Genomic DNA, 17,582 nt, shown 5'->3' on the forward strand with positions numbered 1-17,582 from the left:
CTGCAGCAGTTTAATTACGCATTGTGTGAAGAAGCACTTCCTTTTGCTAAATTTAAATCTGTAGGCCTCTCAGGCTTACAGCTGGCTGCCTTCCTCCCCGCAGCTCTTGCCTTCTGAGTGTGGTGAGGTGTCACCTAGTCGGGATGCCATAAGATTCTCATGGCCTTCCTCAGCCATCTGCTTTCTAAACCAAGAAAAGGCTTTCCTCCCATGGAAGCCATACCATTTCTCCACTTATCCTTGTCCTCCCTTCTGCAATTTTTTCTGCCATATCAGTCTATAGGAAAATGCTTTGCTCTGTTTGTTGAAGGATAAATACTGTCAAGCTGAAGAGTTCTGCTAGCTCCATATTTTTCAGCTCGCTGGTGCACGTCATGCAAAACTGCAGTGCTGTAACCATCTTTTTGTATCTTTTTGTGTTCTAGCCCACCATATTAAAAAAAAAATCTACACAATCTATTATTAAAGTTTTTCAGGGTCTGGTTTGGCTGTGAAACTACTTCAAACTTTTTTCTGCAGAGCAATTAGTTGTTTTTGTTTTTTGTTTTTTTTAATTGGAGAACCATTCCTGACTCGAATACTACTTTGCCCCAGTCCTCCCAAAGTCCCACAACAGCCACCCAGTAATTTCTTCTACCAGCAGGAATTGATACAGCTCTCCTTGAGTTTTGCATTATGGTTCCTTAAGTATCTGGTTGTATTGGGTACCTGAAATTTTCTTTCCATCTGCTCCTTCCCCAGCTGCAAACTGAAGACACTGTAAGTTGCTCTTATCTGATCAGCTGTTGCTTTTCAGTGGAAGATGGAGTAGAAATTAAGGGAAGTAAAATGGTCTTCGGCATCCAGCTCCATTGTCACTGAGATTTTCATTGCTGCTCAAGCCCAAACTGTTGAGGACAAAGTAGCCAAAATGTCCCAGGGAAGCAGGTCCTAACACTGGTTTCAGGAGTAAATATGAGACTGTGAGCAAGTTAGGACTGAAGTACCAGCTGCCTAAGTGTGATGGCATCTTAAATTATTAAGGAATCCCTACTTAATTAAAAGCTATGTTAATTCTGAAGGCTAAATCCACAAGGGTGGATAGTGATAGGACAAGGGGGAATGGTTTTAAACTGAGACAGGGGAGGTTTAGGTTAGATATTAGGAGGAAGTTTTTCACACAGAGGCTGGTGACACACTGGAACAGTTGCCCAAGGAGGTTGTGGATGCCCCATCCCTGGAGGCATTCAAGGCCAGGCTGGATGTGTCTCTGGGCAGCCTGGTTTGGTGGTTGGCCACTCTGCACATAACAGGGGGTTGAAACTAGATGATCATTGTGATCCTTTTCAAGCCAGGCCATTCTGTGATAAATATTACTGAGTTCAGTAGCATCGACATTAATTACTTGATAGTTTCACCTCCTTCCACCTTCTCCATCTGTCATGGGGCAAAACAAGTATCTGCCTCACTTGTATTTTTCCTTTGTTCTCAGCACATGAGTTTCTAGAGCTACCTTACCTGTACATTTGCCTGAAAATTTCCCAATCATTCCCTTCATAATTTACTGCTATCATATTTGCTCTCACTTACTATCCCCTATAACACATTAGGTGTCTCTTACTCCTCATAGATCTCTGTGCTTCGTCTGTATCTTCCTCTTCACCTCAGCTTCCATGGACTGCAAAATTTGAAGTCTTGCTTACTTAAAGATAAAAGAGACTAACACCCAAACCTCCATTTTCCCATGCTTATATCTTCTCCCTTCCTGGCTTTCCTACATTCTGACAGGGTTTGCTCCCTCCTCTCAGAGACTCCAAACATATGGAAGCAATGCAAGATGAAAGGAAGTTATCTATACTGTAGCAGCCATCATGATGAGAGTAACACAGGCAGAACATTAACATTTGTGTAAAAGAGACTGTTGTGAGACCAAGGTTTGAATGTGTAAAACAACGTGTCTTAATGCTGGGAATGAGTGCTAAAGGTGTGAGTGCTGCCAATGGTACTTGGAAAAGCAGGAAATTAGTAGATACATTGTTATGACGAGCAGTTACAAGGAAGCAATATGAAATACTTGGCTGGGCTTGAAATACTTATCTTCTTCATGGGTGCAAGGTATAATACTACAGAAATAGTGAACTCATTGATACTAGTTTCTTATCAATCTCACGTACATGATTTTTAAAACATGACTACTGAGTTCAAGTGTGCAACTTTAATAGGGTATGAGTTATAAAAGTTGAAAGACCTTGGGCAGCTTGATCTGGTAGGTGGCAACTCTGCCCACGGCATGGGGTTGGAGCTGGATGACGTAAAGGTCCCTTCCATCCCAAGCCATTCTATGATTCTATGATCAGTCATTACCTAAAACTGGACCTCTTTAACCTTTCATGAACTGATGACCTGAAATCCTGTGACACCAATGCTATTAGATGCCACATGGGCTGGCTTCTTTAAACAACACTGTCATTGGTGCTTCCCTCATTAAAAGGTAGAGAGGTGTCTATTGGCTCACAATGCGAAACAAAGTTTATGGCAATCATTTTCAGAAAGAAAAACGGAGTGTAGCACTGAAAGCCATGACTGCCAGTCTTAGGAGGAGAAGCAGAATCTTAAGAGACCCTTTCTTACCTAACTTTTCTCATGCCACCTAGCAAAAGCTTTCTAAACATTTTGTGTTTGTGCTCTTCAAAGCTTTCGCAGGTTTACACGATCTAATAGTGTAACAACAGCTGTGCAAGCAGACCTGGATTTCCATGAGAACTTTGAAATAATCGACCCTCAAGAGGACAATTTGTGTTCTGGACAAATATCAAGACAATTTTCACGAGATGCAAGCACCTCTACCGTTAGCATACAAGGGTCAGGAAACCATTACCATGCGTGTGCAGTGGATGATGACTTTGAGACAGATTTTGACCCGTCTATTTTACCTCCTCCTGACCCCTGGATTGACTCTATCACTGAAGATCCTCTGGAAGCTGTTCAAAGGTCAGTGTGCCCACGAGATGGCCACTGGTTTCTGAAGCTACTGCAGGCAGAGAGAGACCGTATGGAGGGCTGGTGCCAACAGATGGAGAGAGAAGAACGGGAAAACAACTTACCTGAGGACAGTAAGTAACTGACTACAGTAATATTGCAACTTGGAAAAAATTGTTTAATACAGGTCAAACTGACTCCTATTAATTCATTACAGTGCCCTTTCTTATTTACCCAGTGAAGCTATGGTCATCATTCTCAAAAGGACTGTGTGTGCATATGCAGTAATACTTATTAAATTTGATAGAGCAAATGCTTGACGCTTCTGAAACTCAATAGATATTTTGGGATTGCAGTTAGGAGATTGTGGTTAGGGATCTTGCAGTGTGAAGATTTCTTAACTCTTCTTATTTATTTGAAATGAAAGGAAAAAGGAAATGAATTAATAATAGAAAAAACTCTACTCTCAAACTTATTAGAAATGGATAAACTGTTTCTGTTGGAACTTTCCATTCAGCCCAGAGTAAGAAATGACCGTAGAGAGATTTGATCAGTTACACAGTACTGTAAGTAACTGGAAATTGACTAATAATGGAAAATATTAGATAGCTTTAGCATTTACATTAGCATGTACATTCAGGTTTTCTATTTCTACAAAATTCTATTATATAATTGATTAGCTATTTCCTCTGAGGGAAAATATGGAAGGATTAACCTTCAAAGCGTATCCAGAATCCCCAAGTTTTAGAGTATTTGAATCTCATTTTTAATTTATATCATCAACAAATTCAAAATGTCATTGAGCATGTATCAGAATACAAGGGTTTCAATTTGTTAATACACAAGAAATAAAGCAAAAAAAAAAAAAAAGGTATAGATTGAAAACGATGTGTGAGCACATCATAAATAGCTAATATCAAACATTTGTAAGTCTAAGTCAGAAAAACACACTTGCTTTCTGTTTGCCGCAACAACCAGCGTGAAAAGTGATATGTATTTGATTTGTCCACCAAAGCAGCCACTCACCTTAAAGAAAGGATGTGTGAATTTTATGGAGCTGGTGCATGCAAAATGCGTACATCTGTATGCAGAATTTTCTCTCTCTGATATATGATAGTTTGGAAGGCTCTTCTTCTAGGTAGTGGTGGGAGAAGCCAGTTGTGGGGGAGACAGGTGAAGCTGGGCTGGCTGTCCCCAGCACTCTTTGTAGCATACGTGGCATGTCCTATGGGTTATTTGTGGTGTGTCATGTGGGTTGTTTCACCTTTGGATTTTTCAAGCCAGCTCTTCCTGTGAAAGCAGGAGGAGAGGGGTCATCAAGGCTCTGATGCTGCTGGCCACTCAGGCACAGGGCAGCTGCCTCCAGTGAGGGTTTGACATGTCCTGCTCTACCTGGTGCCAAGGGAAAACATATGGTAGGGCTACACACTGCCCACTCAAACAAACAAAAACTCACTCGTTCCAAAGGCAGCCCCAAATTATGGCATTTTATACACCTACAAACTTTGAAGAGAGGGAGAGGACAGAAGTATGTGGTTTGGTTTTGCTGGAAAAAGTGCAAGTGGAGCAAGGAGTGCATCCTTTGTTCCAACCTGACATCAGCAGCGCGTGTTTGGCCAGATAACTGAGTAATGAGAGCATGCGATGAGTGAGGCTCCTTGGACACGGCAGCAGCTGACAGAGGGCTCGCTCCCCCAGCACTGCCCGTAAAGCAATTCCGTTGCCCACAGACAATGCAGCCCTTGTGCAAAACAGCTGCCAGGGACCAGCCCACCGCGGCCTGCCAGGAGAAGGGTGTGCTGCAGGGGGTCGCAGGCGCTGTTGGGCTGGGAGGGAACCCACCAATGGGCCCAGTGCTCCGAGCCCAGAATGGAGTGTGCTGCTGTGTATGGGAACAAGTGCTGGGGTGGTGGCTGCCCGGTGAAATGCCTATATAGAAAGGAAGATAGCTCCCCTTGTGCCATGAATTATTTATTGGCTGGTATGCTCTGGTCTTATCTGAAATCATTTTCTGATAAAACTGTAGCATGCATAACAGGCGGATGAATTGCACTCACACTTCAGGCTGGGGTACCCGATAAGGCTTCTCCATATTTTATTGGCATGGGGGTGTTAGCTACTAGCTCTACTGCTCTCCTTAAAATAAATTGATAATAAAAATGCTATTTGACATGTGAGGCTAAACATGCTGTAAGAACTGACTAAAGCTAAGGATCAGCCCCATGGCTCACTCTGCCTTTTGCTGGATTATTGCTGCTGTGTTTGACACATGTGGGTGTTTGTAGCTGTAAGAGCCACAGGACTGCATTCTGCACAGTGTCAGATGCTTCCCATCTGGGTTGTAACGTAACTCCTGCTCTGAGACATCCATTGAAAGCGGACGGCGGGGCCTGGTGCTCCACAAATCTGTGCAGTATGGAGATAGTTGTGAAGCAAGTCATGCTGATGATATACCAGTTAAAATGGGAAATCAAGGCTCTGACCAGATGTGTTGCTAGCTGCCTTGTGTGTAGGTTGTTCTCCTCTGGGCTGGTCTGACAACAAAGACGGACCCCAAATCTGTTAAAGTCTCCAAACCGGTGTCTCCAGAAATGCAGCCAGTATTGGCAAATGAAGCTGTTTGGGTGCTCTCTGCCAACCTGCAGACACTGGCTGTGCACCTTTGTCCCCATCCACTCCCATCTTCATTTCTTCCCGGAAGGGCCTTACCTACACGAGTGCTTTTCTGAGGAAAAGTATCTCTGAGATGGCAGCCATGCTGGGTGGTGGAGAAAGAAAGAGAGAAATCCACAAACAGTGAAAGAAGTTAGGGAAAAGATGTGAAGCGTGCTAGTAAAAGCCAAGTCAGAGAACACATGGAAATTTCTGTACTCCCAGTAAATAGCATTTACTCATGCAGACTGCCCTATTAATTTAAATGAGATCACTGCTATAAGTAAATATGGTTCTAAGCAAAGCCTGCCTGCTCCGAAGTTTGTTCCATGGCTATTTTCTCCTTAATAGCTCAGCTTAAGACCTGAGCAATAGCTTTAACTTTGAATTTCCTGGCTTTTGTCATGCTTGGAGTCATTTAAATGTAGATCTGTCAGGATGAATAGGCTAAAACACTGGCCCATCCTTGCTTGGGAATGGGTTGTGACAGCTCTATGGCAGGATTGCTTCATATGCACAGTGTGCAGCTGACATCTGCAAGGCAAATGTCATCCCAGGCGCCTGCCACTCTGCTTCTGTTCCTGCCCCTGGGTCCTGGGACAGGGCTGGGAGCCTTGCTCCTTGCTACCTGCCGACCAGCTGTTGGCTCATCTGGACTCTTTGCTACCCACCAGCCCGCCGCTGGCACATCTAGACTCTTTGCAGCCTGCCAGCCAGGTGCTGGCTCATCTTGGCTCCTTGATGCTTGCCGGCCAGGTGTTGGCACATCTGGGCTGCTTGCTGCCTGCCAACCAAGTGTTGGCACATCTTAGCTCCTTGCTGCCTACTGGCAAAGTGTTGGCACATAAGGTCATCATCAAGCTGCAGCCCAAAGCTCTTCCTTTGTCGCTCTGGTACACATTGGCAAAGCTGAAATGCTACCAGTTGGTGTGCTAAGACCCAATAATGCATCTGTTCCTCAAAACTCCCTGCATTATCTGTTATGGCTTATTGCATCACATCAGTCTGATAGTTTTATCTTGTTTTCTTGTGTTTTGTCACCGTCATTACATGCAGTCTCCTCTCAGGGTAAGGAGGGTGACAATATCACCATTTATTTGCTTATGGCTGAAATGATTTTACTGTCATTTCATTTCTTTTCCCACAAAAAGCCCCCAGTGGGTCCTATCCCATTTTTGGAACTATGAGAAGTAATCACATGTTGCTTAAACAGCACATAGTCCGAGCTTGTACTTCATTATGCTTTCAAAGAGCAACAGGCAAGGGACTGAGAGACATCAGGAAATTCCCTGGCATGTGTCTGTCCCAGAATCACGTTCTGAGACCCCTGATCTGGAATAACAATGGTGAGGAGACTGAATTGTGTTAAAATAGCCGTATCAAAGTAACAAAGCTGTTCTTACAGAACAGATACATCTTCCTATTTCTTAAAAGTTGCTACAGGAGATAACTGGATTTACATGGAAGGAAGTCAAAGCAGAAAAAAAAAAAAAAAAAAAAAAAAAAAGAGCAACAGACAGGCAAACAAAAACACTGCAGTACACACTTCTCCCCCCGGGGATGGGGTGACAACAAAGCATATGATGGATGTTAATAACATTGCTTAATGCATTACTGGAAGGCATTCAGATCCAACAGTGCTGAGTGTGCTGTATAACCCTGTATAGAATAGAAAGCAGGCATGAATGACATTATATAGGTGTTTATCTCTGTTATGATTGCATCTTAATGGGTTGGTATGCTTTGTTGTTACTTGGTTTCGTATATTTTGTTTGCATCGCATTAGCTGAAAACATCAATTTGAATGTTTATATGTTTTTGTCCTGTACCCCTTGCTTTCTCTGGTTCTTTTCTAATGCATATTATCTATCTTCGCAATTCCGTTTATTTTTTTCAGGATATGGCTTTAATTATTTTCTGCAAAGAAAGTGTCGGGCTGTTCTGAGTCTTTGTTACTTTGCTACTCTTTAGTCTTTCTCTTTGGCGATGGAGGCTTTGACTAAGCAAAAGAAACGAGAAACACTAAAAGCAACACGAGTTTGGAAGCAGAGCTAAGGCTTTGATAAGGCTTTGCACCTTGTGAAGGGACTCCTTCCTTTCAGTCTTTTGCATGCTTTGTCTTTTTTTTTTTTTTCCCCCTAACTCCCGTGACCGAGTTGGTTGTTGACTGGTTGCACATTAACAGGCTGCTTGCACTGGAGGGGCGAGGAATCAGTGACACTTGACTAGATACAGCCGCCGCCACAGCAGAAATGGCAACAATAGGGAACAGCATCAGCATGCATCCCACAGTCAGCTGGGATGATGGCTTTTCGGCAAACAGCCAGTCGCTAGGCAGCCAAGGACAAGGGCTTCCTTCTCCCTCTGCTGAGATCTCTGAATATTAAGCTCTTCTTCCCCCAGAAAAAGGAGCCAGCAAGGTGTGTTTATATCCACTGCTGCTCAGGACGTGACCGCCGCTTGGTTAACACAGGCATCCAGGAGCAGCCCGTCTCATCTGCTTTCTCCTCCCAAGAAGCCCAGAGACCATTTTTTCTCCTCTGCTCAAGTCCTGGGAAGCATCGGAGTGGCGGAGCTCCAGATGAGGCAGCTGTTCCCAAATATACTCAGTGGGAAGAGTTTTCATAACAATGGGAACCACATGAAAGCTGGCAGAGAAGCTCCTCCCACTATTGAAGAGCCCTTTCAGTTGAGTGGTTTGCATATTGGGTTGCATAAATGACTAGACACACCAAGGGGTCCATTTTCAGCACTGTGCGCATAGAATTAGACACGCAAGCCTTGCTAACAATAATGAGAGTTGTGTGCAAAACTCCCTGCGCAATATGCTGAAAATATTCTGCACAGTGGATCTTCCAGCTCACGGCAATTTCCTGGCAGCTCAGAGCAGAGTTCTGGGAACAAAATGAAAGTCTGGGCTCTGTGTGTGTTCACAGAGCCCTCTCCTTTAGTCCTCTAAAAGATGTGAAAGGAATCTCTCCCCCCTTTTTTTTCTTTCCTTTGTATGTCTAGAGTGGAAATGAACTCTGCACCCCACTTTTTCTTAAGGATGGAGCTTTAAGGCTATTGATGCACTGCTGTGCATCTGGTTTGGGTTGGTGGTGGGTGTTGATGCCAGCTTACCCAGCATGTGATCCGCGGGTGAATCCCTTGGAGATGCCTTTCTCTTAGCAAGCATTGCATGGCCACATTCTGATCACACTCTGCAAACACGTGCTGCGGCTGCTTGTAGGACTGCGAGACTCCTAACATATTGTTAGAAGGGCTAGGTCAAAGTAGGTCAAAGTTGCCTCTTCCACTCCCCCCCCACTTTTTTTTTCTTTTCTTTTTTTCTTTGTAGTAAGTCAAAACATTTAGCAGTACTTTCCCAGTGGAGCTCTGCCAACTTTGCATTTGGTTTTGCACACAATTGACTACTCAAGGAACGGTGCAGAGCTGTGGAGCAGTATATATCTTCCATTTATGTCAACAATTCACCTCCCTGAGCAGTCCACTCCATTTCTCTCTTTCCTGCCCTTCCCTCATCACTGGAAAATTGTCTTGGAGAAGCTGCTCTGGTTACATGATGCCTGGGATAGTGGGTAATGTTGATGTTGATGAGTAAAACTGATGGTGAAAGTTGTTGTTGTTCATGGTTTTCACTAATGAGGTGGTAATTATTTTTTGATTATGTGGTGTTAATTTTTAAATCACTCTTTAAACAAAGAGTTAAGGGATAATAAGTTGCTTCAGCTGGGAAGGAAACACCTGCCTTCAGTACAGAGCAGCCCTGGACAGTGCTGTTCTGCATTTAAAGGCAGAAGTCACTTCCAATAGTGCTCATGAAAAAAAAAAAAGCCTGGATGAGATTCATCAGTGTGCTCTACAATCCCCAATCCCTTTCTCGCATTCCAACTGAGCAGCCTGAAAACACAGCATCATTTGCTGCATGAGATGGTAGACTGCAGCTGTGTGCCATCGTGCAGAAAGCTAGGTTTGTGTTCACAATTTGTGTCCAGTGTTAGTTAGAGGTGTAGTCTTTTTGAGTGCTTTCCACACAGGGTTCAAAAGATAGTGACTACTTGTATCTGTCCTATCGTGAAAGAGCCCTGTGGTAGTTAAGAGTTGCTTAATTTCAGAACAAGAAGCAGCTGTAGCAACAGATTAACATTTAACCAATGTGTGATGCCCTGAGAAACCTTACAGCCTGCCTTGGCCCGATGCAGATCCATCCTCAAGTTCCTCAGCTTCCCCATAACCTGTGTTGGAAAACCAGCACTGCCTCCTGTGTGGCTTTACCTCTCATTTTGTAGGCTTTTGGTTGCCTGCAGCAAGGAGAGCATTATGACTTATGCTTCTTTTTTCTCTTAGTTCTAGGGAAAATCCGAACTGCAGTGGGCAGTGCCCAGCTCCTAATGGCCCAGAAATTTTACCAGTTCAGAGAACTTTGTGAAGAAAACCTGGTATGTAACTTTTCTGATAAATACTGTTGCGTTTCTCTTACTAACTGAAGAGCTATGAACAATCTTACCTTAAAGTAGACCATTGTCTGACCAGCAACTTTTGCCAGTAGAGGCCTTCTTATGAAACTTAGGAGTAAGTCTATCAGAATTGGTGACATTGATGGGAGTTTTGCTAATAGTTAAAGATCCTGAAAATAAAGAAAGGGAAAAAAAATCTTGGTGAGATATCACTGAAGTTCTGTCTATCCTTTCATATCTGAGCTCAGTTTGTATGGCACAGAGATAGGTGGGTTCCTTCTCAGGGTATTCCAAGGTAGACCAGAGGTCTCATGAGTGGGGCTTTCCCACACAATACCAATGCCACCTCTATTCAGCAAGACAGAAATAGCAGGAAGTCAGATCCTGAATGCTGGTGCCATGTCTTTCAATGCCTGAACAGCAAAAGAGAAAAAAGTAATTCCACAAGTTGTAAAAAGGCAAAGAGGCAAAAAGACAGTGTGTTATAATCATGATAACCATATATAATTTGTGTATGCCCCTACTATTACTATCAATATATTTACTATTTTTATGCTGTTAATAGTGGCAGCATCAAAATGATATTCGTTACAATAAATAGAAATGTATCTTATATTATGTGTCTAAAACAGTATTCTCTAAAATGGCAATGCTTACAAAAAAAAGTCAGACCTTTAAGTTAACAATCCATCCTTGCACATTACATGGATTTAATTCCCAATTTTGACCCAAGTTCCTAGAAGCCCAAAAAGCACAGTGTTGTATTCTGTCATCACAGAGCAGGGAAGGCACACCCTGGGACACTCATCATAGTGACCATCTTCTACTCCACTTAATACATTCCTGAAAATCCAGACCCGTACCAAAATCTGCCTGCAGTAGGCAAATGCAACAGAAATCATTTCTGTCTGAATGAGCCTTCCAATTCTTAATAGGAAAAATTGAAAAAGCTATCAGGTCATGCAACATTGTAAATAAAATCCTGCAACTGGGCAACATGCTGATGTCAAACACTAACAAAAAATAGGAATGCATGTATAATCTCTGTTGTCCTTATGAATCTGAAATGAAATGCTTTATTGTTTTCTACAGTTGCTGCTTTTATAGTATAACCATCCAGTCAAAGTCAGTGTTGAGGTGAAAAACACAAATAGTTGGAAATGTCCTACAAAAGGCAACTGACTGGTGGATTTGTTGTTCCTGAGGTGAGGGAGAAGACTTAAGCACAGAGTAACATTCGAGCCATATAAAACAACACACAGGGCCTAATAATAATTTATTTTTGCATTTATACAATTCATGTATGCTCACGCAAAACTTCCAGAGCTAAGCTACATCAAAGGGACATAGGACAGAAGAGGACTTCTAGCCATGCTGCTTTAGGGATGCTGATGGTCCCAGACGTGTTCTTCTGAGGATACTCTCAGATTGAATGATCCTTGTGGGTCTCTTCCAGCTTGGAATATTCTATGATTCTATGATGAAGTGAACTGAGTTTGCACAATGCCGAGCAGCCTCACTGCACTGCGTTTCATTGAGTTATCACCTTGCATATGCGGGACAAACCTACATGCTGAGGTCCATGAGTTTGAAAGTGAGGATAAGCCGCATCTGCTTGAAAACCCTCAGTTTGATGTAGTGCTCCTGATGTATTTGATAGACACCCAGCTATCCAGCTTCTCTGTGGTCCTGGGACAGCTGTGGGTCAGCACATCTCTCTTTCCAAAAACATGCCTGAAAAAACGGGATTATTGTAAGTTTTTCACCCTGTAGATATTACTTTTGTCAAAAAAAAAAAAAAAAAAAAAAAAAAAAAAAACCCACAAAACTGGCCCTACGTGTCTGACAGGTAACTTTACCTGAAATTGTATGTTTTTCTAGCTCTAAGATTCAGAGTATGGAAAAAGTGCTCATTCACTTGTTTGTCACTATCTGCATACACAGCAACTATACGCTTGCACAGGTATCAGTCATCCTACCAGCATAAATATTGCAGGGAACCCTACCTCATTAAAGAAGAGGAAGCTGGCAATTAAATTCAGTGTTTTCAGGTTGCCACCTTTGAACCCACTGGTGGTGCCTGGGACCCATGGGGGCACAGTGTCTTGGCGCTGCCCTCTGGCTCTGGCAAGAGGTCTCTGTTGTTTGTGTCTCTCTGATGGTTTGGATCTGCTGAAACTGCTTTGCTAGCAAGATTTGCTATCATTTACACAAATGCTTTACATTAAGAGATACTAAAGCCAAACTGTTGTTTTTTTTTTCCCTTCTTCTCTTGTACAGAATCCTAATGCACATCCACGGCCAACCTCCCAGGATTTAGCAGGGTTTTGGGATATGCTGCAGTTATCCATAGAAAATATTAGTATGAAATTTGATGAACTTCATCAGTTAAAGGCCAATAATTGGAAACAGATGGATCCTCATGACAAGAAGGTAGAACATTGTAGATTTTGTATGCTTCATTTAAAACCCTGCACAAACACTGGACAAATTAAATAGGCCTCTGTGTTACAGCGTTGACGTTAAAAATGTGAAATGAAGCTCATATCAAATTAATTTCATTGTAATAACAATGTTTACATAATAATCATCTGGGATATTATCTGTAATATGTTTCAGGCATATTTTTAAACCAAATCTGTCTTTGTGAATCGGATAATGGGAATGTAGTACTTTGTTAAGTTTTACATTTAATCATATTAGACGATCAATCGTTGGAAGCAACTGCCTTATATATTGATTCTTAAAATTAAATAAATCACATTTACGGTTCACATTATTGCATATAGCAAGAGTTCTAGGTTGTGTTACTGAAAAAAATGAGGGAAGCACTGTAACCATCGCTGACTTGATAACCGTATTACAAACAGAGCGATATCAAAAATATGCCTTCCAAAATATCACATGAAGGAACTCTTACATCTTTTTTGTTGTTGTTGTTGTTCATTTGTTGTTCCTTTTTTGTTGTTTTTTGTTTTGTTTTGTGGGTTTTTTGTTTGTTTGTTTGTTTTGTAATGGGGTGGTTTCATAAATGGGTCCACTTTGCTGGTAGCGCTGTTTACCCAAGAGAGCATAAAAATCATCTCGAGTGTTGGGCTTCTTAAAAAATGTAGTAGTCTTGTGTCACCATGAAAAACTACAACATATCCAAGTGTGAGTCACCTTTCACTTTTCACTCTCATTCGGCTCCATTGCCTTATTTTTCTCCTCACTATCTACATCAAGACAAACAGCACCGGAGTAAGCCAAAACACACAAATGTTTCATCCAATACTTTAAAGTCAGACCCATTCCTAGAGGAACCATGGGTCCCATGTCCTGTCATGCTCCTATAGGTATGTAATATGATGACTGAATCTCCTTTAGACTGATTGTGACCAGTCTGATATCAGTGAGTAGAGCAAGCATGTAGGAAAACAAGAAGGAGGGGACAAAACCTCTAGTGGCTCTGCTAGGTGTCCACACTCATTGTCAGCTCATTTCTGATGACCAAAGTGGCATTTTCTTTTAGGCAGATAATAACAGTATTGAATCCCATTAATCTTGCAGCAGGAAGTTTGCAAAGGTAATGCTGGTAGAACTGTCCCTCCTCTGATCAACACTAAATACTAGTTCATTAGGAGTGCCATGCTCACACCATTTGTGCACACCTAGTGTTTTGTAAAGGGATGTGTGGGAATGTGTTTTCCTAGACCAAGGTACTGAAGGCAAGTCATTTTATTATTTATCTTCTTTTTTTTTTTTTTTTCTTTTCAACATCTGTCAGAAAAGGAAGTTATAAATGTCAAACATGCATGCACAGAAATGCCGATGTATGGTCTTTCATTAGTTTATCTAGTCAAGCAGGAAGGCCAAGTGTTTTTCATTGCAGAGTAAGAAATGAGAGCTTTCCTTGCAAAAACGTGCTTTTTGTTTGCTTCTGAAAAAGATTTCAAGGAGTTTCTAACAAAAAGAATATAACGGGTTAAAGGAAGTTGTGTTGAATAAATGGACCTATGGTAAGCAGGTAGAGATTTTGCTTTTTAAATAATTACACTGACTGTGTCCCTGGTTCAATTAGCATTTGTCTATGATTTTAAATGAAAGAGATCATCTCCTTTCTTAAATACTTAAAAAAAAAAAAAAAAAAAGAAGAAGAAGAAAGAACTTTCTGTGGAATTGATATTTGCAGTTGCCTTTGGCCTTTGCCACTGGTCCCTATTAAAGCAGCACAGATTAATCCTTGGATGGAGAGAAAGAGCAAAGTATGAATAAGTGTAACTAAGCACCTTTATCTTTCGAGCCGTGGACGCTGTTGTGATCAGCATAAGAGAAAACGCAAGGGCAGAATGGGACCTTTGTAGTGTGATAAAATCCCTCCGCTCAGAGGCCGTGTTCACAGTTGGAAGGGGATGTAACTTAAAAGACAATCTAATTAACTTGACAAAGTCTTTGTGGCTGCCTGAAATTCAGACCTGAATACACTTTTCTTTTCCAGGAGAGATCCCGCTCTGATTTTTTTTTTTTTTGTATGCACACACCAGGCTGTACATAATAGTCCTCCTTGTCACTCGCGTAGCTGGAGCTAGCCGCCACTGTGATGATTAATGCATGTTCTCTTCATGGCTTTTAATTTTTTCCTACCGGTTTTTCAAGCTAGAGCTGACTGTAGGGTGGCATGTCTATTTAGCAGGAGGCTGGGGTTTATGCGTTTGCACAGTCAGACTCAAAGAGGGGGATGTGGGGGGCAAGTTACTAAGCTATATGAAATATGTGCCTGACTATATGTTTCATGTTTTGGATGGTTATTGTTCCGATGCACCAGCCGCAGGCAGCTAGTGGTTGGGATGCCGAGCCCAGTGCATCTCAGCGCTGCCACAGGCCCACCTTGTGCCACACGCGTGCCGTTTTTAAGGGCCGAGGTGACGCACACGTCCCGGCCCCGTCCAAGGACGGCCCTCAGCCGAGGTTGTTACCAGCCGCAGGAGCCAGGCTGCCGGGGCCACGCTGCCGAGAGCGGGATTTATTCCTCAGCCGCGTGGAGCGGTGCCAGTGGTACGAGGCCGCGCCTGAGATGCTCTCCTCTCTAGCTCAGTTTCTAGCCAGTTGACTGAAGACTAAAGGGCAGATAGGAGCTAACAGACCATAGGTAAAATGTGTGTTCTAACTATTGACGCGTCCTAGTTTTTCCCCCCTTTCCCTGAGAAGCTCTATAATGCCATTAACCTTCTGCTTTGATCAGGAGAGAAGGGTCCCTCCTCCAGTGCCAAAGAAGCCATCGAAAGGTCAGGTGCCGCTCATCCGGGAACGCTCTCTGGAGAGCTCGCAGCGTCAGGAGGCCCGCAAGCGGCTGATGGCTGCCAAGCGCGCGGCGTCCGTCCGGCAGAACTCAGCCACCGAAAGCGCCGAGAGCATTGAGATATACATCCCCGAAGCCCAGACCAGGCTATGAAGGGATCCGACCAGGAGGACTCTCTCTGGCAAGACAAGTCTCCTGTACAATCTGCCCCTCTAGGCTCCTGCTCCAGGTCACCGCCACCAAGTACTTGTACCTCCTCCTCCCTCTGCTCCCCCCCTCTCCCTGCTCTCTGTACGCAGTCCCGGTGACCCTGATGAATCCCACCACCGTGCCGTAGTTGTCGGTTCTCCGAGAGATGTCCTCTAACCACCCTTGCTTCCTGAAGGTTTGCCCATGTCACCATGATGCTTTGTCACATGTACTGATGCTGCCACCTCGCCTCATGTAAACGAGTACGATCCTTTTTCTGTTTGAAGTGAATAAATGCGGCGCTCGGATCCCCATGCACATGCGCACCTGTACAGTAGGCTCCATTTAACCCACCCATGACCTTTAGTCGATCTAAAGCTAGCCTGTTACCTAGTGTACAGCAATACCCAACCGCAGGGGATTTTGGAAATTTCAGTCACGCAGGGTGATCCTTTTGGACTCTGCCGTCTTCCTCTAAAAGATGAAAGGAGCTATGACTCGGATTCCCCTTTTTTTTATTGCTTTTTTTTTTTTTTTTTTTTTTTAAAAAAAAAGCAGATGGCGCACTTTATTCTAAACCTCCAAATCACACCTTGTCACCTGATTTTAAGGAGTCACCAAGGGGGGAGAGCAGTCGGGGTGGGAGCAGGGAGGAGGGTAAAAACACAGACCTGGGGGTGAGAAATGAAAGCGTATCCCACAGATGGGATGGTGAGGGATAGAAAGATCCCAAGGAAAGATGCCTGCACACTCACAGCTGCACAAACTGCCTCATTTTTATTTCATCAATCACTACTTAAACATTTCAATCAGCAGAAGATTGTAAATTCGATCTTCCAGGGAAATAATCTATTTTGAAAGGCAATAAAAGAGTGAAAAGGAAGGAAATAAGAAGCAAGGACAGTTGAAGATAATATAAAAGAAGGATTTTCTTGTCCAAGTATTAAGAATTTTTAAAATTGTACTGTATTGTCAATTCCTCTTGTATTGTATTGTATGGATTATATTGGTTAAAAAAAAAAAAAACAAAAAAAAAAAACTTGTTTCATTGATGTCTTACTCTTGGTGGGATGATCCGATCTCACACATACACACAGCCACACACCAACACCTGTCAGCCAGTTGTACGCTGAGCCTGCCGTGCTCTTCTAGGCGAGGCGTTGTATTATCCACAGCCAGTTTATGCTACCGTGCAGACTGCTCCTCACCATGCAGTCCGTATCTAGGTGTAAGGTTCTAAAACAGTCTCCTCCTGATAGTATAAAGTACCACCCGACCAAGAACAATAAAGTATTTTTCACAAGTTATGGGATCGGTATGAACTTAATTTTGTTCCATGACAAGCCTTCCTTCCCCTGCTTCTGCCATTGTTTCACAGTCACAAAAAATATGCATCCCAAGTAGTCCATTAATACTGGGGGTAAATCATAGACAATAGGGCTGGAGAGGAGCGAGGCTGTCAGCCTGGCCTCCTCCAGCCCAGGCGGGGGCTGCTGCTCCTGCATACTGGTGGTCAGGCGCTGGGCACACCACCCCAGGAAGGCCTTGTGCCAACAGCAGGAAAGCCAGGCAAGCTGCACACAGCACGTTGGGCACACGTGTGGGTGGGTGGCTGGGTGCGACTCGTGCCTCCCTGCTTTCTGCTGGTAACAGAGGGTTTGGCCAGTGCAACTGTGCCCAGGGTCCCAGGAGCAAAGTTCTCATGACCCTGCACTATCTTTGCCTCCATGAGGGAACCCACGAAGGAAGGTGGTGGCTCTCCACTCCCGCTGGGGATAGGCCTAGGGACAGCTGCCCTGGTGGTGCAGCATGGTGTGCATGGTGGCCCCAGACCAGTGCGGGCTGCCTGTGCCCTTCACTGTAACAGCTGGGCTGGCCTGACCAGGTCTCACCATAGTGCTGGCATCATTCTGCCACTTGCGCTTCAGAGCACTGAAAATTGTCGTCGATGAGCAAAGCTCTTGCTAAAAGTATTCTTTGAGGTCATGCCAGACAGCTTCTTTTCCTACGACATCATAGCCAGGTGCTAATTTAATTTTATTGAA

The 17,582-nt window shown here is 43.4% G+C and overlaps 1 protein-coding gene across 3 annotated transcripts in view; it reads left to right on the forward strand.

The window, feature by feature from the left end:
• The window catches only part of DLGAP1 (DLG associated protein 1), a 368,791-nt gene extending 352,723 nt beyond the window's left edge, over window positions 1-16,068 (forward strand). For all 3 annotated transcript variants that reach the window (XM_052703449.1, XM_052703450.1, XM_052703451.1), the window contains 4 exons: window positions 2,674-3,092; window positions 9,961-10,052; window positions 12,351-12,503; window positions 15,292-16,068. In XM_052703449.1, the coding sequence (XP_052559409.1) occupies window positions 2,674-3,092; window positions 9,961-10,052; window positions 12,351-12,503; window positions 15,292-15,501 (874 nt within the window). In that variant the 3' untranslated portion in view covers window positions 15,502-16,068. The remainder of the gene's footprint in view (window positions 1-2,673; window positions 3,093-9,960; window positions 10,053-12,350; window positions 12,504-15,291) is intronic.
• Window positions 16,069-17,582: the final 1,514 nt, after the last annotated feature.

This window comes from Tympanuchus pallidicinctus, unplaced genomic scaffold (assembly GCF_026119805.1).
Source record: "Tympanuchus pallidicinctus isolate F22 unplaced genomic scaffold, pur_lepc_1.0 scaffold5, whole genome shotgun sequence".
NCBI lineage: Eukaryota > Metazoa > Chordata > Aves > Galliformes > Phasianidae > Tympanuchus > Tympanuchus pallidicinctus.